Source organism: Equus caballus, chromosome 25 (genome assembly GCF_041296265.1).
Source record: "Equus caballus isolate H_3958 breed thoroughbred chromosome 25, TB-T2T, whole genome shotgun sequence".
NCBI classification, from domain to species: Eukaryota; Metazoa; Chordata; class Mammalia; order Perissodactyla; family Equidae; genus Equus; species Equus caballus.
The window spans coordinates 32,414,485-32,439,509 of NC_091708.1; the positions used below are offsets into that span (position 1 = coordinate 32,414,485).

General features: G+C 50.3%; 1 protein-coding gene across 11 annotated transcripts in view; it reads right to left on the minus strand.

Annotated features, from left to right (window-relative positions):
• Nucleotides 1–3,183: 3,183 nt before the first annotated feature.
• Nucleotides 3,184–25,025, minus strand: part of CDK5RAP2 (CDK5 regulatory subunit associated protein 2) — a 172,378-nt gene continuing 150,536 nt past the window's right edge. For 6 of the 11 annotated variants that reach the window (XM_070251095.1, XM_023628762.2, XM_070251096.1 and 3 more), the window contains 9 exons: nucleotides 24,813–24,960; nucleotides 23,764–23,885; nucleotides 22,193–22,441; nucleotides 19,390–19,467; nucleotides 18,081–18,346; nucleotides 15,120–15,263; nucleotides 8,347–8,473; nucleotides 3,731–3,777; nucleotides 3,184–3,280 (listed from right to left, as the gene is read on the minus strand). In XM_070251095.1, the coding sequence (XP_070107196.1) occupies nucleotides 3,224–3,280; nucleotides 3,731–3,777; nucleotides 8,347–8,473; nucleotides 15,120–15,263; nucleotides 18,081–18,346; nucleotides 19,390–19,467; nucleotides 22,193–22,441; nucleotides 23,764–23,885; nucleotides 24,813–24,960 (1,238 nt within the window). In that variant the 3' untranslated portion in view covers nucleotides 3,184–3,223. The remainder of the gene's footprint in view (nucleotides 3,281–3,730; nucleotides 3,778–8,346; nucleotides 8,474–15,119; nucleotides 15,264–18,080; nucleotides 18,347–19,389; nucleotides 19,468–22,192; nucleotides 22,442–23,763; nucleotides 23,886–24,812; nucleotides 24,961–25,025) is intronic. The other 5 variants (XM_023628766.2, XM_070251100.1, XM_070251101.1 and 2 more) reach the window with 2 other exon arrangements.

Below are 25,025 nucleotides of genomic sequence, written 5' to 3' on the forward strand. Positions count from 1 at the left end.
AAAATGGACAGGATGGTGCACATTAGAGATGATGCTATGCAGGTGGGCACCGGCCTGGAGGGGCCAGGATTTTAAGCTTCAGGCTCAGGACAAGGAAGTGGGCAGGACGGGGAGGGTGGGGGTAGCAGGAGGCCCCGGAGAGCGGGAGGCCCTGTGCCTCTCCCAGGCCTTCTCTCTTATATTTAGCCCCTGCAGCTGCTTCTCTCAGGTGCCGCTCCCCAGACACGTGTGGTGATTAATGTCACTGCCGGGAAATGGACGCATTTTCTGATTACTGCTTCAGAGCCTCCGAACTCAGCTGCTGGTGAAATTAACTCACCAGGGACAATGGAGCTTTTCCCAAGGTCCAAATTGTCCTTATTTGTAGACTTTGTTCTTGGCCCTAATTCAGCCCAAACAAACTGAGCTGCTGCTCCACCTCCCAGAGGAGGGAGGGCCTTCACCAGCCCAAGGTTGGGAATATTTCACACAATTCTAAACTAGGGGATAAAATGGACTTTGCTTTGGATTATCGTGTTCCTGAAAAGCTATGGGACACTGAAGCGAATGGCTGGCTGGATTCTCAGCGCCCCTCCTGTGCAAGCCTGCTCTCAGGCATGCTGCGGTTTACCACCCAGATGGGCCTAGAATGTCAGAGAATCAAAAGTGGACCTCCCCTCACTACCCTTCCAGCTCATTCCTTTGCCAATGACTAAGCTGGGCTCCCACGGGCTGTGCACTAACCACGTGCCAAGCGATATACTCACAACTACCAGTGACGTAGGTAGCAATTGTTCCCCTGTAGGTACATCTGAACCCTAGCCTGAGCTCTAACCACTATGCTCCACCCCCCACACATATACACTTAGACGCTGACGTTTGCGCACATCAGCCACAGGAACTTAAAATAGTGCTTCAAACACTTGCTGGAGACCAGCCGCTGAGAGCTACTAAAGGAGAGTCCTTGGTTTTCGGAAAGGGTCTTGCTCAGCTGCTTCCAAATGTCGAGGCTCACACGGTGGTGCGGACTGGACAGAAGGGTAATTCCTGCTCTACTATAGAGACAGATGACAGAGGCATGCGACTTGGGACTAGAAGCCAGGCCTCCTGCTCCCTCCACAGAACCGTGCGGAGCCATCTCGGCTGCAGATCCAAGCTTCCATTTAGGAATTTGCTGTGGGACTTCTTGAACAAGGAGCTGCCACATTCCTTTATGCCTCACTCTGACTTTCCCACACTGGAATGTATTGAGGTACACGTGTGCAAACGATTCTCAAGAAGACAGCTGGGATGACAGGAACCCAAAGTCCTCACTGACCGCTTGCCCGCCCCTCACCTGATGGGAAGCAGAGGCAGAGAGGCGGGGCCCCTGATGAGGTCGATTCCTCGACTCCCAGCCTGGGCTTCTGCTCCTCCACTCCCTATGCCTCCAGCCGATGCAGTCACGTCGCCTCCAATCCTCATCGTGTCTGGGGAGCTGTAGGGGCAGCAGCGGAGAGCGCGGTCTGGGGTTTGGAAGGACAGGAGGGATCAAGGCCCGGCTCCACCACTCATAAGCTAAGGGTCTCGGACGAGTCATTCCGCTGTCCTATGAATGCAGGGGTGATCCTGATCACCCAGGATCCCCACCTCCAGTGAGGTCATGGGGGCGGCGAATGTCTGTAAACTGTACCAGATGGAGAAATGGAGCCGTCGCATCGCTCGGCAACCCCAAGGGAGGGAAGATTTCTGAAGGACTGTTCACAGCCAGCTAGCAAAAGAAGGGGTGAGGGAGCAACTCACAGAGCGCGCGCCCTGGGCCGAGGCTGGGAAGGGGACCTCCCACGAGCAGAAGACAGTTCGGTTTGCCTGGACACAGAGTGCAAGGAGGCGAGAGGAGAGAGGAGAGAGGCATGGACGTGCCTGCAGGGGCCAGACCTGGGTCCCTATAAACTTTGTCAGGGGCTAGGGCAAAGCCGCTCCAGCGTCTTGGGCGGGGCAGCTTCCTGGTCAGGGGCGTGCTTTCTCTCAACACCTGGGCTGCTGCAGGGCGACGAGGGATTCCGGTGTGGGAAGCAAGACTCAGCAACTTGAGAGAAAAGGAATTGAAAACAAGAAAGGAGCCCATGGACAGGGAAAGTGGTATAGGGACCAGACACTAGGGTCTCCAAGAGGTCCCAGAAGAGGAGGGGACAAGGAAGCGAGCTGGAAGGACAGCAGGCGGTGGTCAGGGAGAAATGTCAGAGGAGGGATTGAGAGGGAAAGCAAACGAGGATGAAGTCCCCAGAATGATGGCAGGAATGGGACAGAGAGGGAGACTGAGTCAGGATCCACAATGTTCCCTGAGTATGGCCTGCTCCACGAGGCCCACCTGCCCGGCCAATGCCTGCTCGGTGACACTGAGGTGGTGGGCACTGGGCGGGGAGGCAGCAATTGCAGGGCTGAGCAGGAAGCGTCACGACAGAGACAGGCTGGGGGTCCCAGTCTGCCACTGCCTCTCAGGGGTCCCCTGGGCCAGGCTTGAGACTCATCTGCCAAAGGAGCCAAGCCCAACCCTGTTTATTCAGGGACATCAAAAAGTTCAGGGAAAACGCAGAGGAAAATTAAACATGAGGTCAACAACAGGGTTGTAGCAAACACAGTGGGCAGCGTGGACGGTGGGTGGCAGGATCAGTCACCATGACACCCTGCAACGCCAGGCCTCACGGGATCTTTCCCACTCTGGGAACGGCACCACCTCAGGGGGCTGCTCTCGGATGTCACTGTGAAAGGGTGAGTCCAGGCCAGGCACGGCACCAGTGCCCCAGCCACCCGACAGGGCTCGGCAGAGAGCTTGGGAGATATCTGAGGGCCCCGCCCCTCCTGAGACCCAGCCTGTGCCCCCTGGAGTTGGGGACTGGGCCCTGAGGCGCCACGTCAATCACCAAGATGAAATGAATCATGTGATGAGCATCTTCCAACCGTGGGGCTGGCTGGGGGCCGTGAGGCCGTCCCTGTGCGCGGCTATGACGCCTCAGCTCCAGGGCCGGCCCCCGAGGGAAACGCCCAGCGCCCGGGAGCTCCAGACCTTTCGAACAGCTTTTGCAGACCCGAACCTTGTCTGACAGCAACCCTTAAACCAACTTCAGGGTAGAAAACATTATGGGGAAACATGCATTTCCTCTGGTCAGACAGCCCTTTCCTCAATAAGGGGAACCATGCGTGTAACAGAGAGACAGCGCAAGCTCAGTTGGGAACCACAAGCTTTATTGGCTGGAAGTTCTCCTCAGGAGCCTGGTCGGCTGGGACTGGACGTTCCTGGGTGGATGCCCCCGGGCCTAAGCTAGGAAAAGGGAGGAAAAAAGGAGAATTTTAGGTCCAATGGAGGGTTTCCAAAGTAGGATCCCTGACAGAACTCAAGCTGAGACTGTTATTCTGAAACTACTTTCAAAGACATACTGTTTGATCAGCAAATATTCACAGAACCAAGTGACAACGGGAGCACACTGTACTCATTCATTCAAGAAATATTTATCAAATGCCTACTACGTGCCAGGCACTGTCTCTGCTGTATTTCTCACTGGTAAACTAGCATACAAATATAATAATCAGAACAACCGTTGAAAACATGGCATGATAAAATGAAACTTCTCATGCACTGCTGGCAGAAAAACACGACTGTGCAGGACACGTCCCCTGGTTTCACCCTCAACTTCGCTTTTTAATAGAAGTCATGACCAGCCATGCCCCACCTCCAAATTGCTTTCCATGAGGAAGCTCAAAGGGACATTACCTCCAGGTTTCCTCTGGCCTTCCGAAGGATTTTGTGAGTGACGACCACTGAGGAGAGAGCAAAGTATGGGATGATGAGACACAGATGCCCTGGAAGTCAGTGGAAAGGCCACATGCAGGAAGGAGACCCGGGCCCAAAGGGTTTGGATGTGTGGACAACCCTGAAGCACCCAGACCAGAGAGAGGCGTGAAGGCCCCACCTGCCCATCACACACCCCAGGACCTAATAATCCAGTGGAAAGGGTGGACCAGACACCTCTTCAAGTCCACGCTAAGCCACAACCTCCCAGTGATAGCAGAGGGTAAAGCATGCTACACCATGTCACAGACGACAAAACCGAGGCTCTGCAAGGCCAGCTGGATGCCCAGGTACGCCCAGGGCTCACCTCTGTGGGGGAGGCCTGCACCTAAGCATCGCCCTCCAGAGAAGCAGCTCTGGGAAGGGGTGGGCCCCACGCCAAGCAAACCCACGTGTGAAGCCCCAAGTCAAGGATGCAGGGCAGTTCTGTGAAGTTAGATTTTCACCCAGCGGCTCTTAGCGCAGGCTCCGAATGACTGAGGAAAAACAACTCTGGGCATCTTCCTCTTAAGCTGGGAGAAGCACCCAGTGGGGTTCCCCTCGGCCAGCCGCATTCCACCAGGCCGGGAGGGGGCAGGGCGGGAAGATTTCCAAGTCCCTGGCGATCTGACGCTCCGAGCTATGCGGGGGGCAGATCCGCAGTGTATCAGAACCCACAGAAGGGACGGGCAGCAAAGTAAATCGCTTCTTCCCTCAGTCTTTCTCTTGTCCAGCAAACTCTAGTGGCAGCGTGAACGCCACCACAGAAAGATTTCTAAGCCCGATCAAGAGTCTGTTCTGAACAGCATTTGGGGAGGCCAGGCAGTCAGGCTACTTCCTGGGGAACTGGGCTTTTGGCCAACAGCGCCCGAGGCTGAGACGGACTCGTGTCCGCACACACAGCCAGCTCCCCAGGGGCTCATTCAGAAGAGGTGCCATGTGGTGGCCTGGAGAAAATATTTATTTCTTGCCTCACAAAAATTTCCATCTGAAGGTAACAAAGTCTGTTTGCAATCTGTGACACGGGGGGAAGGGACAGATGGTGTGGGCTTCGTTTTTAACTGGGCAAAATGAAATTCAGAGGCGCCCACTGCCTCTCTGACCTTCTCCCAACCCGATGCTGTAGCGCCTGTCCCAGGAGCTCTTAACCTGCATCCAGGGATATGCTGTGGAGCGTCCTAAGTCCCCGGAAACTATGCACAAGTCTTCGTGCATCTCAGGATGTATGCGTTTTTCTGGGGAGAGAGGTCGTACCTCTGCTGAGATTCACCACGGGGCCTGTGCCCAGAAAAGATTACGTATCACAGCTGTGGAGGTTAGAAATAATGTTGAGATGGTACTGAAAGCAACGAAAGCAGAAGGCTCGGTGGAAGAGCCCAGGCTCAGCTGCCCAGGTGGCACAGGGCCCACACGTCAAACAGTGTTGCCCACCTCCCAGGGCACAGAAGTCCCCACTGTGACAAGAAGCCCAAGGAACAGAGCAGTGAGGAGCTCGTCTCAAACAAGACTTGCCCACTGCAGACGCGGACTCCAGCTCAGCTCTGCCCAGCTCAGCACAGGGCTCTCTCCACCTCAGTGGGGGCCGCAAGGGCGACCCTGCCTCAGCGGTGTCTGGCTGGTGACAATGTTTTGCCAGCTGTGACCTCAGTGAACACCCTCAGCCCTGTGCGGGAGGCACTCCTGTCTGAGAGGCTGCAAGTGCAGTGGGTGGCTCCAGGTCACATGGCGAGGGAGTGGCAGGGGTTCCTGAGACTCACGATGGCATCTTTCCTTCCTTCCCCTGCAGACTGGGAGGAGATGTGGTGTTCAAGTGCCCTGGGCCCTTGCTCCTAGCCGTCACCACACAGGGAAGGGAGAGGAGGGGAGGCTACATACACCAACTCTCACTCAGAGCCAGAAGCAGACCTGTGAGGCAGGCAGGGTTCAGGAAATTTCCAAGGACCTGACTCGTTGGGATGGGCTGCAGAGCCTGGCACAGAAGAAGGAGTCACAGGCCCGGGTCAGCCACCAGGTGTGTGATCTTGGGCAAACCCCTCACCTGGCTCAGAGCTGAGCCCCTGTTTCTGCACCAGGCCTTGGAGATACAGAGATGGATGACATCATCTTATCATGGGAAATGCTACGACACACTTGAGGTGTTTCTGACTAATGGTTTGCCACCTCCATACATAGGACACAGTCTGACCTAATGGAAAAAAAGCAGCGGAGAACTAACATTTGTTGAGCATCTACTCTGTCCCAGGAAAGGCACAGCTCAGTTTAGGTTTCACTACCATGGCTATTTTACAGGTCAGAAAACTGAGGCCCTTGTTATAAAGTTGTGATTAGAACCCGGGCCCTCTGGCCAGTCTAAGTCCTTTGGAATTACTGTCTCCAGTCAGAGGTGACGAATCTAAAGCCCAGAGAGTTCAAGTCATTTATTCCAGGTCACACAGGAGAGTGGAGATCTGGACTGTGCTCATTCAGTGATTCCGTGCTCACCAACCTGGGGCTCCGGGGCTGGCTCCTGTCCTCTGGATCTGCCACGGTAACTCACCCAGCGGAACCTACTACCCACTTCCAAAACTTCCTCCCCTGTGAACAGGGTTACTTCCTGTGCCCGTGACTGTTGGGGCAGTCAAGGAGGAGAGATGCCAATGCCGAGTTCTCACTTCCCTGGACTTGGGGGCTGTACAAAGGCGCCAGTTCCCAGCCCCTTGCTGCTCCAGGGGTCTGGCCCAATCGTTCCACAGCCACAGAAGACCCGTCCATGACTGGCCCTTCTCCCCGGATGTCCCCTCCAGTGCTCCTTGGCCCTACAAGTGGCATGAACCCCTAGGCCACAACCCCACAGACATTCACCACTCTGTCAGGGCCACCTCCTGACGACCTTTCAAAACCAGACCCTGTCCTCCATGGCCCTGCCCCGGTCACGTCAGGCCTCCCCACTGCCCGCTGGGGTCTCCGCCTGCTGGCCCTCCATGCTTAGCCGTGGGGACCTTTGAACACACAGTGGACGCCAGTCCCTGCTGCTCGTTCCTGAGTCCGGCCCACAAGGTCCCCTGTGACCTGGTTCCTACTTATCCCTCCCACTTCAGCTCTCACAGCAAAAGCCTTGGCATGTCCTAAGCATGTTCCTGAATACTTAGCTCTTGCCCGTGGGGCCGCCTGCCAGAATCCTGTTCCCACCACTTCTCTTCTAACTCCTACTCATCCCTCAAGACCCAATCAGTCTAGAGCCTTGAACCACCTCTCAGGCTGCCTGGATGTACTCAGCACACAATCCCACAGCTCATTCGTGTGTATCCTCCATTAAGCCAAGGCGCCATGCTGGCAGGAACGGTTCCGTTCACCTCTGTCCCCAGCGGCTGGCATGGGGGCTTGGTGCAGGAACTCAGCACTTGCTCAGGGACTCAGCGTCTCTCTTTTGCAGTTCAAACCCTGTCATTCTCGCAGAGTCTGTTTTCAGAATGCTGCCGGGGGGGCTAAGGAGAACTCCTACTTGACAATAACCTATGTTCTGTGCTTCTCAGAAATGCTGGCCTTTGGTAAGAGAGCGGCAAAGGCAGGCTGGCACCTCCGGAGGGAACAGCGCTGCAGTCAGCAGTCCTCCTCAGACAGCGGCTGACAGGCGACAGCCCGGGGCTGGCCAGGGCTGCGCTGCCAAGAGGCGCTGGAAGCAGCTGGGTGACCACCTGTGCCTCTCAACATGCAGGGGAATGAGAGCTGAGGCTTTAAACTGGGAAACAGAGCTGCTCCCAACAATCTTGGAAGCCCCCAGATCAGGGCGCAGGCTGACCTTACGAAGGTTATTCAACCCCTCCGACCCTGCATCTCTGCATCGGTCTTGAGAAGCATTTCTCAAATCCGTCCCCTCCTCTGGATCCCCAATGCCCAGCCAAGGCCCTCCTTCCCGCCTGCCTGGACCAGTGAATCGGCTCCTCTGGTGGAGCAGCCACCAGCACGCCTTTCTTACACACAGAAGTGACAGATCTGTGCTCTGCTCTAAGGGTGAGCCCCCCGATCCTGCCACCTACGGCCTTTCATGATGCCGTCCTGGTCCACCTGACCCCTCCTGCCCCAACCGGCTACTTGCAGCTCTCACTCCAGCAACATGAACTGTTGTTGGTTTCTCACACACAAAACCTCATTTCTCACCTCTCTGCCTTTGCCCACGCTGTCCCCTTTCAATCTGACCAACGCCTCCTCCCCCTTGCAGACCCAGCTCAGGTGTCGCTTTGTCTAAGAAGCCCACCTCCCGGGACAGACTGACACCATCCCCACTCCCACCTCAGTGCTCCCTAAGATCCTACACAGGTTCCCATCCCTGCGCATGCCATACGCCTGTCTCCAATGAGATGACAGTCCTGGGCATCGAGTGGCCCCTCTGCAAAGGTCTGCTAAGTGAATTCTTTTGTCTGCGCAGGTCAGGAAGGGTGAAGTATGAAAGAAAACCCATAAATAGGAGGCGTGATGACACACGGTCTGGGTTCCAAAGTGGGTACCCTAGGGCTGGCTTTTTAGTCCTCAGAGGCAGGAAGTGGCCGGACATGGCGGCCTCCCCCCGACCGCTCACTTACGTTGATCAAAGATGACTTTCTCCTGGTGCTTGCTCAACTGCAAAAGCTTCACAGTGTTTTGCAACTTCTTTTCTTGTTCAAACAATTTTTCGTGTAGTTTGCTGATCTCTGCCTTCATTTCTCCAGTCTAAAGAGAAAAGGAATTACAAAAACGAACAAAGAATATAAAATGTCTTGTCACACAGGAAGAATTAAAAAAACATAAAAAGATACTCAAGCTTACTAACAAAGATGTTTGAATAAAACCTAGAAGCCATTTTCTGCTGGTCAGACGGGCAAACCCAGGCAAAACCCAGGGCTGGAGAGGGCGTGGGGCAAGTGTGCTCTCCTGCTGGTGGAACCGTGACTGAGGACGGCCCGGGTGGACGCCTGGCAGGACCCACCAGACTGTAAAACGCACTTAGCCCTTGGACCCAGCAGTTCTGCACGTTGGCATTTACCCGAAGGAATAATCACATACGCACAAGATAAGGCCTATGTTCAAGGACATTCCTCTCAGCATCACTCAGAGTAGGAAAGAAAGAAACAACCTGATTTGTTTCAACAGGAGAAGATATATAAATTATGGTACTTACATACAATGGAATAATTTTGCAGCTATTAAAAGCGATGTTACAGAATCCATTAATTAATTAATTAGTGACATAATGATATTGAATACATATATCTATATCCATAGATGTGTATATCAAGATGTCTGAAAAATTTGATGACAGAGACATCATCAAAATGTTAATAGTGATTATCTCTGAGCGACATGATTTAGAATCTTGTATTTCTCATTTTTTTACATTTATCAGAATTGTCTGAATTTTTTTCAAAAACTGTAATGCTGATTTTTAAAAAAATGTTAATGCTTAAATCTAAAAAAGAGCACATCAAAGTATTATTAGGAGGGTATGGTCTATTAGGACAACCTGTTCTGAGTTTTTCAGAGGTGACGCTAGAGCGGCCAGGCAGCCGAAGCAGAGCCGCCGGTCCTCAGAAGTGACACAGTACACGGCAGAGGCTCTCTTAACTAGTCTCCGCTGAACTAGTTCACAGGGTTAAGGACACTCCCCTTCTCGTAAATTCCCCACTGTAAGGGTCGCTGGCACAGGCACTCCTGCTCCATCGAACACCTCTGCTCCCAGGAGGGGAGGTGTCGGGCTGTCAGTTTACAGTCACTTTCGTTTTTTCCCAAATTTGTTTATAGCAGGTGTACTTGTAATCAGGCACACAATTTAATTTAGCATAAAGGAAGACTATGAAATATGTGTATGAAAAGAGGGAACGCGTTGTATGAAAACTAACATATGCTTCAGGAAAGACTTGATAAAGGCAAGTCACTAAAAAACACATTTCTGGCAAATTAGGTATGGGTGAATCAACTATAAAAGAGGTGGGAGGAAGACAGTCTAGAAGAATTCCATATTCGAATTACTTTGCAAGTGTCTGAAGTTTTTTCTTCATCTTAAACAGAAGTTGGAAGTGACAGATACATTACGGATGTAGTTCATGAAAGAAAGCAGATGTGGAACTCAACCAGCAGACCCACATTCAAAGAAAAGGCCCTGGTCCTACACCAAAAGAATGGCGCGTGAACGTACACTTCGCTGCTTTAAGTTAAACTAAAACGTTTAAGGTATGTATCATTTTTTGATTCCCTGCTTTAACCTACTCTTAAGATTAACCAATCGTGCCAGCTACAAGGACTTCAGCTGTTCTTCCGAAAGAGATCCTAAATTAAACATTAGGTTTTCTTCCATTCTCTCCCTCATGCTAGGAGCCCACAAGGATCTGTGTTCCGGCCGTGGCTTCACAGGCCACACAGTCTACGACAAAGTCACTCTACACTCAGAGCCTTGGTTCCTCCACATCTGTCAGACAGGGCTGCTCGCTGCCCCATCTACGTCGAGTGAGACTCAGTGAGGGACGCCTGCAGACGAGGAGGAGGATCACTTCACACCCTGCCAGGCTAACCTCTACTCCTCTTTCTAAAGTCAGCTCGGCGTCGCCTCTTCCAGGAAGCTTTCCTTGAGACTCTTCCCCAGCAGGAGTCTAAGTTGACTACTGCTCCCTTGGGTGGCCATTGCGCCCACTGCGCCCATTTCACATTGGATTATAACTAGTCATTTACTTGTTTGCTTCCCCTCCTGGACTATAAGCTCCCTGAGGGCAGAACTCACTTCTTGCCTCTGACCACGAGCCTGGCACAGAGTAGGTACCGTGAGACCATCTGCCCACTGGTGGGTTAATCTTCACCAGCACTCTCAAAACCCCCTGCCCAGATTCTGTCCAGCACGTAAAGTGAGGCGTTCTAACTACTTCTGCGTCTGCTGCTCCTCTGAACTAAAATCTTCATTCTTACTGGATGAGCCCATCATGGTGAAAACAACAGGGCTTCAGAGCCCAGCACGGTCACTTCCGGCCGTTAGGACGATGGAGCCAGGAAGTTTCCGTTCTTACTTCTGGAAAGTGGGAACGATAACTTTAACTCTCGGAGAGCCACGGGGAGTGATAACACGAGATGCTGAGTGTACAGCAGAGCGCCCGACCTCCCTGGGGCTCACAGAGCGACTCTTCCTCAGGGCCGCGGGGCTGAGCCCAGAGCCGGAAACCACAGCCCTCCCAGGAGGCTGCCAACTTATTCATGGTGTTTGCCTGATTTGTGGAGCTGGTTTTTTTGGTTGGTTGTTTTCTTTTCTATAATGGAAAATCTCACCCATTTACAAAAGTAGAAAGAATAGGCTAATGAACCAGCAGGTGCCCATCCAGCGTCAGCACTTGTCAAATCATGGCCAAACTTGTTTTCTTCTACAGCCCTGCCCATCCTCACCCCAGAATTATTTTTAAAATCAATCCTAGAAGTCAATCATATTTCATCCATAAAATATTTTAGTATATAGCTCTAGCAGAAAAAGATTCTTTAAAAAAAATTTCATTATCACATCTAAAACAATGACAATAATTGCTTAGTATCACCAAATTTACATCAGTAGACACACTTCCATGATTGCATCATAATTTAATTGTTTTGAACAATTGGTTTGATTCAGGATCCAAGTAAACTCCACGTTTTGCATTTGATTAACATATCTCTTAAGTTTCTCTTAATCCATTGGCTCTCAGGGCTACTGGGAGAACTTGTGGAAACAGACAGCTGGCCCACTCCCAGGCTTTCTGATTTAGTAGGTCTGGGGTGAGACCCGAAAAATTTGCCTTTCCAGCAAGCTTCCAGACGATGCTGATGCTGCTGGTCCAGGGACCATATAATTTGAGAACCACTGTAAATCTGCAAGTTTCACTCCCTCTTTCTTCCTAGGATGAAAAGATATTCTAAGCTCATATTGTACATTTCCTGCCTCAGACCTAGAATCAAGCCATTTCTCTGAGGAGTCCTAGTTCCTTTTAATAGGAAAAGGTATTTAGAAACCAGAATTTGGCACTAAGGTGCTCACTGGTACTGGAATGGACATTTTTAAAGCCTTTTAAGTAGAGAGAACTAGTAAATATTTTAATAGGAACTACATCATGAGTTCACACCAATATTTCTAATTCAAATTAAGGATTACAGTATTTATTTATTTATTTATTTATTTATTTTTGGTGAGAAAGATTGGCCCTGAGCTAATATCTGTTGCCAATCTTCCTCTTTTTGCTGGAGGAAGACTGTCACTGAGCCAATATCTGTGACAATCCTCCTGTATTTTGGATGTGGGATGCCACCACAGCACGGAATGATGAGCAGTGTGTAGGTCTGCACCTGGGATCCGAACCCATGAACCTTGGGCCACCAAAGCCGTGTGTGTGAACCCAACCACCATGCCACCAGGCCGGCCCCAAGTATTTACTTTTTTGATTTTTTTATTTATATCTCTTCCCTGACAGTAAAATCTCAATATAACTTTTATTCTACAATAGAAATATGTTTCAAAATATCAACGCCAATATTATTACTATCAATATAATCACTGAAAACACTTTAAAGTTTGGGGGCCGTTTTTTTGTTTTTGTTTTTTGCCCTGAGTATACTTCCACTAGAAGTGAACAGTCAAATTACTGTGTTTTAGTCATTGAAATGTTTCCTTTGTGTGTGGTTATGCCTCCAATACTACATATAATAAAGCCTGTTTGTTTCATCTTGCTATGAATTTTTAGAAATTGCTTTTTCACCCATTTTGATTTAGTTTTATTTATCATTATGTAAAGCATTTATACAGTTTCAAAGTCCCATTTACAGAACAAGGTCTATTTAGAGAAACCTACCTTCTAACCCTGCCCTTCCCTCCTCTTCCTTCCCACCTACAAGCAAGGCAGCTTCTGTTGTTATTGTTTATCTTTCTATTTAAAACAATTTTTATAGGGGCTGGCCCCATGGCCGAGTGGTTAAGTTTGCGCGCTCCACTGCAGGCAGCCCAGAGTTTCGTTGGTTCGAATCCTGGGCGCAGACATGGCACTGCTCATCAAGCCACACTGAGGCAGCGTCCCACAGGCCACAACTAGAAGGACCCACAACGAAGAATATACAACTATGTACTGGGGGGCTTTGGGGACAAAAAGGAAAAAAATAAAATCTTAAAAAAAAAAAATTTTTTTATAAACGAATACATGTAGATACTTGTATCTCCCCCTACAACTTTCTTAGATCAACTGATGGATATAATACACACTTTCCAGAGTAATCCTAGGGACTGCAGGGGATGGGTCTTAAGCAAAAGGCAAATTAACGACACTCAGAGAAAACACTAGGTAGTAAAACACCTCTGGGGTTGCTGGCGAAAACTTGGAAATCTGGTTTACACACACTTCACACCAAGAAAAAGGCACTATGTGAAACACAGGCAGGGACAGAAAAGTGGCTAGAGGCAATTTGACACCACACAGGGGTCTGTGTACACCAGCAACCAGATTCGAGCTTCTCTAAGGTCCTTTTCCAGGCTCTAAAATTCTATGATGCTACAGTGAGCAAAATCAGTTACCTGAGAAACCCTCAAAAGAAGGGGTGAATCGTCACAAGCACTGACCAGTCCCTGGACTAATTTGCTACTGAGTATAATTTATATTTACACACACACACACACACATAATAAGAACTGCATTCCATCTATTTCACAGATACTACTCTGCACTGAGGACAAAACAGAGCACTGAGGATGAATTATTTAGTTCAGACATCCTGTGCTTTAAAAATCATATGGGCAAGTACTAGTTTGGGAGTATGAGAGGAAATCATTCATTCATTCAAAAATATGAACAAAATAGACATGGATCGTCATGGAAAATAGAGGGAGAAAGACATTAAGCAAAGAAATATATAATTATAATCTGTGATAAGGGTTATCATGAGGCAGAAGAGGATAGTATGACTGAGTTATCAGGGAGCCCTCTCTGACCCTGAAGTAACCTTTAAGCTGAAAGGTGAGAAGGAGCCAGCCAGCTGGGAGGAAGGTCGGGGGCAGGCAGGCAGAGCATCTTTGTCAGCTAAGCCTAAGCTGGAAAAGAGCTTGATGGGTTAGCAGAAAAGGAAAGGCCAAAGTGGGGCTGGAATCCAGTGGGCCCCCTCTTCATCTCTGACCGCCCCCCACCTTCTACTCCATGCCACCACCAGCTAAAAGCGGGCAAAACATGATTTTCCTGAGCAGTCACTGGTTAGGTACTTTCCTGACTTAGTGCACCCAAACCTCCTCCCCAGGATCCCAAGAGAAACTCTCAGGACAGGCTCATTAGCACGTTCCCAGCAGCAGGGCTGCTTCACGCTGCTTCTCTGCCATGGCTGACAGATCTGAGAGCTGTCAGCGGGGGTTTAAGTAGATGAGTAATGACATGGAATGCAAATTTCCCTTCCACCTTCCTGCTGGCCTTTGGCAAGAATTTACAGGTTAGATGAATGAAGGGGGAAATACCTATCAGGCCACCAAGCAAAGAGTTCTCATTCTTCCTTGACCTGTGAGCTCCTTCTTCATAAGGGGAGGTGTCGCTGGTTACCAGAGTGGGGGCTCCCCGTGTCAAAACACTACGTGTTTCCCACAGACAAAAACCCAGGAGCGCTTCTGCTCTGCCTGACTCCTGATTCGTGCCATGAAGGATGGGGATGAGGACGGGTGTGGGAGCAACTGTCCTTAATTCAGTCACGTCCCAGTTACTGCAACGTCGAGCTTTTAAGGGAAATTTCAATGGTTTTATAATAAATGATTTTCATTGGTTAAAAAAAGGTAGTTTCTAAGTAGTTAAAACAGATTTGAAAAAGCCCCACTAAAATATGATGCTGAAAGCTATCAAAAGGAATCAGACAGTTCAGAGAAAGGCATCTAAAATGAAAGAGATTTTGAGTAGAAAGGAATGAGCTAGTCCACGAGGACAAAATGGGACTTGAAGCCTATAAAATGCATGTTCACCCTCTGGATTCAGACACTTGTGCTTTCAAGCCAGCTCTGTAACCCTGAGTCCGCACTGCACTCCCTGAGCCTTAGTTTCCTCACATGTAAAATGAGGACAGGATTTCCCCCAGCAAAGATGTGCTAGAAGTGGGGACACAGTTGGGGCAGGGCCACAGGCCGAGACTGCAGGAGTGCTGGGGGATCAGGTAAGGACACACCTGGAGCAGACAGCACAGTGCCTAGCATGTCACTCTTAACAAACTCAGTTCCTGGCACATCGCTTGTGACAAACACAATGGCTCCCCTGCCCTCTGACACATTCCCCAAACTGAGGAACATCCGCTGTGGGATGGAGGACACTGAGACACAGGCCCCAGTGGCATCCTTGAGCCTCTGAATCCATGTGTCACCCACCTGTTCACAGTGAAGCGTGCACTGGCCATTTGTGGGGAGTGAGACCCTCCAGAGAAGTGTCAGTAACCTCGAGGCCTCATCCAGGATCAGCTTGGCTGTGCTCACGCTGGTGACAAACCTGCTCAGGGGCGCTGAGTGTGGACCCTGCACAAGAGGATGAGAAGGTTGTTGCACGCTGTCTTGAAAAAGATTATGGACAAGCCAACTTTAATGGGCAGCATAAATCTCTAGACCACAGGGCTTGTGCTCCACATGCTGAGCAAGAGCTTGGTGCCAGATGACACCAATTTATTGTTCTTAAAGACTGGTGAATTATAGATTATGAGAGAATTTCGGTGGTGATTTTAGCCCAATCAAGAACCATGATTAATAACCACCTGCGTTAACTATGTTTGCTACGCCAAGAAGCTGGTCCGTGGTAGGACTGCTCGCACTGCTGCACCGCCCCTGGAGCCTCTCCAGAAGGCAGACGACGCCAACGGCAAGTGATGCAACACGAATGCTTTTGTGCAGCCCCTGCTAAACAGCTCTGCTTACTATCAATCTGACCCCAAGGCCTTGTCAAGTCTCTCCCCCTCTCCGCTAGCAGAAGCAACCTCAAAGCGGGGGATGTCAAGGGCATGAGAAGGCAAAGAACACGAGTCGGAGAAGGGAAAACACAAAATAAATTTTACAAAGAGATTAAAAGAGTACTGTCTTCACAAGTAATAAAATAAACACAAAATAAAACTACACACCCCTTTTAGCTATCAAATTGGCAAAAAAAATTATTTATGAATAAAAATCCTCAGTGAAGACAAAGGTGTAGGGAGATACTCTCACTCATAACCAAAGACCTAGTATTTCTGGAAAGTAATCCAGCCAGAGTTATCAAGAGCCCTGAACAGTTCACGACGTTTGAGCTCGTAATTCCACTTTCAGGAATTCATCCCTAACGAACTAGTCAAAGTTATGATGAAAGATCTATTCGTAGGGATGCTTATTACAGCTTAAATGTCCAACAAACAGGTGAAAGTAAATAAATTGTGGAACATTCATATGTTAGCTTATTTTCAGCCATTAGAAGTCAAGTTCCAGGGGCCAGCCTGGTGGCGCAGCAGTTAAGTTCACACATTCCACTTCAGCAGCCTGGGGTTTGCCGGTTCCGATCCTGGGTGTGGACCTATGCACCACTTGTCAAGCCATACTGTGGCAGGCATCCCACATATAAAAAGAGGAAGATGGGCATGGATGTTAGCTCAGGGCCAATCTTCCTCAGCAAAAACAGGAGGATTGACAGCAGATGTTAGCTCAGGGCTAATCGTCCTCACAAAAAAAAAAGGAGTCAAGTTCCAGAAAAATAGTGAATGAGATAGGAAAAATATTAATTTAAGGTCTAACTGAAAGTCAAAATATGGAATTCATATATGTATGAGTCAGTTTTATTAAACTTTATGAATGAGCTAAATTTATATATCAAAATTTTAAGTGTTGAGCATTATGTGGTATTTTTATAGATGTGTTGTTCCTATGCTTTTCTACAGTTTCTAGCTTTTGTACCAAAAAAGACTATAATTAGAAAAGAACAATCTTATTAATATTTATTAATTCATTCAACAAATATTTACCGTGCACGTATTCCGTGCCAGGGCCTGTGCTAGGTGGTAAATATACCATATTGAGCAAAATAGACACTGCCTCCCTGCTCTCCTGAAGCTCCTTGTCTATTGGAATAGAAAATGCACAACTGACTTTTACAATATAGTAAAACAAAATAAAACAAAAAGGCAAAACCAGTATCAGGAAGCAGGGAGCTTAAGTATCCTCAGTAGGGACCTGAGAAGAGGGACCAGAAAATGCGAGCCATTTGGAAGCTCGGAGGTTGGGTCCAGTCTGGGGTAGGGGGAAGGAAGTTTGACCCCAAGTCTTGGAGGAAGTGATTGAGTAACTTTATGTCAAGTACCCGGCACATGAGTCCCACAAAAGGTAACTTTAAAATAAGAAGGATTCCAGTAGGATGAGGCAGGAAGGAGGGGATGGCAAAGGGGCTGAGGGGTCCTCCAAGGCAGAGTGCACAGGGCGCCAGGGCTGGAGACGGGATGTGGTTGGCCAACAGGGACAACAGCACAGAGCCCAGTCAGATGGGAGCAGGGCGCATGGGGGGAAACTGGGAGAGGACGGTGGGGAGGTAGGCAGAAGCAGACCTAGAAATCAGAAACCCCTGGGGTCCAACAGTACCCAGGGGGAGTGGAGGTTTCTGCACAGGTGAGCGAGGTGACTAGCAATGGTCTTCAAGAAGCAGTGTCCTGAGGCAGAAAGAGAGCCCTTGGCAGACAAAGAACTGAGTTCAAATCCTGACCGCTCCAAGTCACTTCACCTCAGCATCTGTAAAGTAGGAAGGACATCACCTGCTTCAAGGGCTGTTCGGTGATGAACGGAAGTACTAGATTAAAAGCTCCTCTGCAAGGAGAGATGGCAGCCGCCCACAATCTTGAGACGAGAGTCTCACACTGGAACGCTCATCACAAAGCAGTTGAGGAATTACGGTACGGGTGACCCTCTGCTGCATGAGGATCAGGACCTGTAGCTATCCTGTTCGCCACAGCAGCCCCAGAGCCTGAGCACAGAGGCCTGGGTGGGTGACGGATAGGTGACTGGGGAGATGAACAGACGGACTGAAGGACAGAAGGACGGATGAGACTGGAACAACAGTGGCAGTAACGGGGCAGTGCCGCAGATCCCAGTGAGGCGATCAGTTACACAGGGTGCAGACCTCAGCAAGTGTCCCTCCCACAGAAAAACCACGGACAGTCCCCCAGCCTGGACCTGACCTCTGAGCTTTTGTGGCTACACTTCCGGTCCCTCCTCTCAGGGCCTTACTAAGGACATGTGTACCCCCGGCCTCCCAGCACCCTCAGTTGGCCCCGCCCACTTGCTGTTCCCAGTGAGCCTCTCTCCTTCCAGCTTTGTCAGCTGGGTTACCTTTGTTCCCAGCTCTTGACTCGTGGGGCTGGGAGCCTCTTGGATTTGAATGTCCATCTCGGCAAGGAGCTTCTGGCCCTGGCCAATCTGCTTGCACAGGGCATCGTAGTCCTCAGTCAGGCCCAGGATGTGGTGGCCACTCTTGCTGGCCCACAGGTGGTGGCCAGGGACCAGGTGGGACATGCAGGGGGTGCTGATGACTGAGCTGCCACTGTCGCAGGAGAGGGAGTCCGTGTCATTTCCAGAGAGTGGAGGAGTCCCTGAAGCTACAGAATGAGAGGGAAGATGTCAGATCTATTTGGGGCAGCACCCTATGTTCAATGAGCTGCGTTCAACAATGCTGAAGCCAGTTAGGAGGGCTAAGAGCGGCCTTCGGGCCCAAATGCCACATGACCGAGCCCAGAGGGGAAAGAGGCCTGGCTCCTGGGCCTCAGTCTGTACATTACTCCAGGCTGAGCTTATTCATCCTGTGGGAGAAACTCAATTCAATTCGGCAAACACGTGTCAGGCACCCACTCTGCAGAAGACCCCCGATTTACACAGATTCATCAAGCCAGGGCCTGCACTCCAGGAGCCCATGGTCTAACTGGAATATAGACACCGTGTGGGAGATGTAACAGCCCAATGACGAGGAGCCGGAGCTCAGAGGAAAAAATAACCAATTCTCTGTGCAGGAAGGGAGATCAGGGAAGGCTTCCTAGAAGAAGCAACAATCGAGCTGGGTTGAACAGGTAGTAAGAATTACACTAAAAAGAGGTAAAAGCTTATCACTTTTTACCTTTGGATCAACAGAAGCATGGATGAATAATTCTGACTGGGGACATCAGGAAAGGCCTTTCACAGGGAAGTTTGCATTCATAAGGAGTCTTGAGAAGTAGGAGGATTTTCACTGGCAGAGAATGGCACAAAGGCGGCCTGGAAAAGGAGGGAGCCACACTGCACAGTCCCAGGGAGAGGGAAGTGCAGGCCCGTCTGCAGGACGGTGACCCAACCGGGTAGCGTAAGGGCAGAGGGAGCAGGCTGAACGGGCCTACTGGGGTCGATGTGGAGGACCTTGAAAGCCACGCTAAGGTGGTCACACTTTAATCCAGGGCAACAGGGACCCAATGACGTCACTGAGGTTGGTGACATCTGGAAATAGATTAACTGGCTTGGAGAAGATCACCAGCTAGAGATGCTGAGAACCTGAAACCCCAAATCCTGTCAAACACCTTCTTGAGTTGGGACCAGGGACCCCCTTTTCTTCAATTTAAAAAGTCCTACTGCCAAACCCAACCCTGCTGCGGTTACCCTGACTTCAGCTTCGTACCTGATCTTGGTGGCATTGCCAGGGTGGAATCAAACAGCTCGCATGAATTATCAATTGACATGGGACATCTGTCACCATCTACAAAATGCAAAATAAAAGAAGGAGAATAAACTGTCAAAAGTTTTAGTTCCACTGTCATCAGCATTTGAGAGACAACTGAATAAGAATACAGTAAAGTACCAGACACACACAGGCATTCATTCAGATCTTCACCGGGCACCTCTCCTGCCAGGCCCTGTGCAGGACATGCGGGAGACAGAGTGAGCAGGCCTGGCCCCCTCCCTGGAAGGACTCTCTTGTCCAGACAAGTAAACAGGCAGCTTCCCTTCTGGGTGGTCAGGGGTGTGGGAGCTCAGTCGAGGGGTGCTAACCCCGAGGAGGGAAAGAAACGCAGGCAGAGGAACAAGCAGATGCAGATGCACAGAGGTGAGCAGTCATGACATATTCAGAGAGAACGAAGCAGTTCATACAGCTGAGCCCAGGGTGCAGGGAAAGGATGGCATGGGATGCAAGGCCAGAAGTGTGACGGCTGTGGGGACCACTCAAGAGTGCCAGGCAGGGCAATGTCAAGCTGAGATCTATGTTTTGAACTGGAGGAGTGAGTCTGGAGGCTGCTGGAATAACCCACGTAAGAGAGAAGAGTGACCTGAAACAGGATTCAGGAGGTGATGCATTTGAAACAAGAGAAGGAGACAAAGGCAGTTAGTGCTGCCACTTCTATAATCTAGAAAGCACGTTCACATGAGAACTCTCAGGAGCTCAGAGGGCAGGATGGCGCTGTCATTCAGATTTCAGGGAAGAGGAGACCCAGGGCCAGAGACAGGAAGTGATCTGCCTAGCATGACCTGGAGTGTAGTGGCAGAGCGAGGACTGGGTCCAGGACTCAGGATGCCCCCCGAAGCTCCTCCCCACACAGGAACCTCCCGGGGTGCACTCTGATTCCGGGACCAAGGAGCCAGGGGGTCAGCTCTGGGGAGCTGCCCACTGAGAGGGATGGCTTTCTGCCCAAAACAGCAAGCTCTAGAGCAGAACTTTCAAACAGGCACACTTAAATACAGTCTTAAAAAGTCTTTTGCAAAGGAAGAAATGCTGCTGCCTACGATAAATTCTAATCCTCACTTGAGGAAATGGGAGAACTTTCCCGCTGAGGCACCCCTGTGAATTCTGAACACTCTCCTGGACACATGCTGCAAGGCACACCTAGGGCTCACCCTGGATGAATTTCCAAAGCAGGCGAAGGCTGCTCCCAGGCCTCTCCACTTCAGCTGCCCCAACTCTCCCTCCTGGGCACCCCCAGCCCTCACTCGCTCTCCCTGCCCAATCTCCCTCAGCCTCCGCCAGGGTCTCCTTGGTCTCATTTCCTCAAAGCCCTAAGAAGGGCCAGGAACAGACCTACGTTTACAACAGTAACGCCCACTGCTGATGTACAGTACAGCCCACACAGAAGGCGGCAACGTGGCACCTTTCTGACCCGTTGAGATTCCCCAAGTAGGATTCTATCCTAAGAATACTATTTAACAGCAAAAAACATCTTAATGTCGACATTCATTAAAGCTCCAAATCAGAGAGCACTTTAACAATCACTAGCGTAATGGTTTGGTGACTGACAATAATCTGAAAACAATTAGGAAGGCCGTGTGAAAGCAGGGGAAGCATTTATGATGTGATATTGGGCAAAACCGAAGAAATGACAGAATGGCACAAAAACCAATTTAACACTATAAATACATGCCTGCATTTGATACCAAATGAAGAGAAATCTGCAAGTAAAAAACTATCATTTTGTAGAATCATAAAGAATTTTTTTTTTACTTTTTTTTCATATTGTCACATTACCTTTTGGTTAGAATTTTAAATCTTTATCAAGGAGAAACCAATGAACTAATCACCACAAGTTCTAAAACAAGTTGACTAGGTGCTCTTTAAGAGATTTTAATTGTTTTAATTAGAAGCAATAGATGTAATTCCCAATTCAAGGAAAGATAAGTGCAAGTTTTCATCCAATACTTGTTTATAAAGTATGCTGACACTCCTGTCCCACCGGATGCGCACGCCCACCCACGGGCAGTAGGACGATCCCCAGACACCTGAGGCCCCAGGAGGTCAGGCGATGCTCCAGGAGCAGCACTGGACCCAGAGCCAAGTGATTTCTAGCTTCAGCTCTGCCATCTACTTGCTGTGTCACTTTGGGCAAGTCCAGTACCCTCTCTGGTCTGAGTTCCTTCATCCCTAGAGCAAAGAAGAAGATGGCCTGGCTGACTGCTTTGCACCTGACCACTTGCTGCTTTGCTCCAGGCCCCGTGCTTACCGAGTGGCAGAGGAAGGAGGGGAAGCAGCGTTGTCCTCCTCCTGCTGCCTCACACAGCCTCTGCAGGACTGGACAATAAACCCACAAGCAAATGCAAAACAGGACTAGTTTTCCAACCCACCAGGATGCTTTTCAGATCCGGAGAGACACTGACAGCCAGAGTAAGAGGTTTAGATTCTTTGAAAGGCAATAAGAGGGACTAAAAAGGATTTCCAGCAGAGGAGTGACGTGGACAGGACTAAATGGATCGGAGGGGGCAAGACTGGAGGCAATGAGGGTGGCTGGAAGCCCAAACTCCACTTCCCTGAGAAGTGGGAGGTCCCAGAGACACACCATTTTGCCAAAGGTGACCACTAATTAGTGGTCAGGCCCTCTGAGTACAGCATGTCTGCTGTCAACGGAAAGACCTCGGCGAGAAAGGGCAGCATTCAGAAGCTCGCACATCCCACACTCAGGCGCAGGGCTGCATTTTCAGAGGAGAGGCATGCGCCGTACCATGTCTGTCTGGCTGAAGAGGCCGCTCAGGGATGGCCAGGGTTTGCAGAGCCAAAGTGAGGGCTACTTCCTCAGCCTTCTTCTGCCCCTTCGCCAGCTGCCCCTCGAGCTTGCTCTGCAGCATGCTGCTGGTTTCAATGCTCCTTTCTAGTTGGGCCCGCAGAGCCCGGATCTCTGTCAGCAGGCCCTGCAGCTCGCGAAAAGGTTCCTGCTCCCTCGAGCCTTCTCCCGACGCCTCTGCTCTGGCCTCTGCGAACATGTGCAAAGGGAAGCCTTGACATCGTCCACCACCAAAGGGTCAGCCCTCAAAGAGCTAGACAGTGTTCTAAACCCGCCACCAGCCCCTCCCCTTCCTAAGAAGTAGGCACAATTTAAAATAACAACTTCACTTTAAAAACAAAAATATTGGCAGACTTAATTGCTGCTATTCCACAGGCTAAATAAGAGCTGGAAATTAATTTTCGCTTCTGGCCATAAAGGCCTAGCAAATTGCACACCAAACCCCGAAATTATGTCTAGTCGTAATAAAATCTATTCGGGCTGGAATTATAGAATGAAAAGGGCTGATTTTAAGAACCACAGTATATTAAAAAGGCACAACAGAAAGAATAAGAGAAGCAACTTGAGGAGAAAATGAAAGCTGTGAGGTGACCCTTTTCTAGATAAACTTTCAATAGGGAGAAACCATCTGGAAAATTAGTTTTAAAAAAAATCTCACCACGCCTCAAAATTGATTCTAAAACATTCGAATTTAGTGGGCTGGCCCGGTGGCGCAGTTAAGTTCGCATGTTCTGCTTGGCAGTCCAGGGTTCACCAGTTCGGATCCCGGGGGTAGACCTACACATCACTTGTCAGGCCATGCTGTGGCAGACATCACACATATAAAGTAGAGGAAGATGGGCACGGATGTTAGCTCAGGACCAGTCTTCCTCAGCAAAAAGAGGAGAATTGGCAGCAGACGTTAGCTTAGGGCTAATCTTCCTCAAAAAAAAAAAAATTGAGTTTACAGTTGAGTTGCTCTGATCTGGTATCTCTCACAGGATATGGAGAACCAGGATCAACCACCATCTCTAGAGCAAGGTCCGGCATAGAGTAGGCAGACCATAACTATTTGCTGAATGAAAGGGCAAAAAGAAACACACACTGGCAGGAAAATTGCAATAAAAGTTATTTCTTGAGTATCTATTATGTGCCAGGTATCATGCTAGGATGCTTTTAATAAATGGTCTCATTTAATCTTCATAAAAACTCCATAGCATAGATACTGGTCGACATGTTTGATAGAGGAAGAAACAGGCCCGAAGGGGTGAGGTGACCTGCTCAAGGGCTCACGGCCGGGAAGCAAGGCCGTAGGAACCCAGACTTCGCTGGCCTGACTCCTGAGCCCAAGTCCTTCCACGTTTCCTGCTGCTCCTTCAGAAGAACAGTGGGCCCAAAGCTTGCTTAGTCCACCCATGATATGCCTACTTCACCCAGGAGGCAGGAGTGCTGAGCCCCCACCGTCCGGGGGAGTGAGCCCAAGACACAGCAGCCCCCGCACGAGCAGGGCCTTGGCCCAGAGCGCGCAGTACCTCTCGGCCTCCTGTGCTCCTCATCCAGCTTCTCGTACACCCTCAGCTCCACTCGCAGGGACTGGAGTAGCTTGTCGTTCTGAGCGAGCAGCTGCTGCCTCAACTGCACCACCTCCTGCGCCCTGCAAGGCCCCACCACCGGGAGGACAGGTTAATGCTACCAGGGGTGACTTCCTCGAACCCCTCTGGACAGGCCCGCTCCGCCCTCAGCCAGAAGAACGTGGCCAAAAGCGACAAGCTGTGGTCAAGAATTCCAGTCACAGCCACTAAATCCTGAGCGTCCCTCTGGGCCCAGCACTTTACCTAAGTTATCTCACGTCATCTTCACAGATGCCCTAAAAGGTACGTGCTATCTAAGCCTCAATTCACAGACATGAGCAAGTGAAGCTCAAAAAGGTTCCGCCTTGCCCAGGGGTGCCCGGCTCAGGAGAGGAGCTAGGGCTGCAATGGCAACGACAATGATCTGGCTAAATCACGGCACCACCTGGGTGAGCCAGGGTGACGTCAGTGACTCTAAGTGTGGGGCACTCAGGAGGCTGACAGGAGCAACTGAAACAGGTGGGACAAGATGCTCTAAGTGGGAAACCACACGACCCTTTTAAAATCTAAGTCAGACTCTTCTCTGCGCAGAACCTCCCAACGGCCTCCTGTATCACTCCGAGTAAAATCCAAAGTCCCTCCCACGGCTACAAGGTCCTCCAGGAGGCGGCATCCAGCCCGCTCTCTGCCTCAGCCACTGCCGTGGCCTCCCTGCTCTGCCAGCACAGGCCAGGGACACCCCGCCCCAGGCCCTCATCCTCCCTGCGGAAAGTGGTCCTCCCGCAGACATCTGCAGAGCTCAGGCCCTCGCTGCCTTTAGGCGGCTGCTTCTCAGAGAGGCCTCCCCTGACGCCCCCTGGATAAAGAACAGCCATCTGCCCCAGGCCCCACCCTTCTTCCTCGGCTGACTTCGCGCCATGTGTCTTATTCCCACCTGACACACTGGGTGTCTGTGTGCGCCTGGCTGTCCCCGTGCGTGGCCCCCAGGGCGGGGTGAACATGAAGCCTACCTGCTCAGTTCGCTGCGGCTGACGCAGACCTCCTTCCGCAGCCTCTCATTCTCTCCCCTCACGCAGGCCAACTCTCGCTGAAGGTGCTCCAGGTCCGCAGTCTTCCGGGAGAGGGACTCTCGTAATTTCTCATTCTCCTTCTGTTTATCTGCAAACACAGGGAAGCGCCACTGAGAAGAGATACCGTTTGTTTTTTCCAACCTTATTACGCAA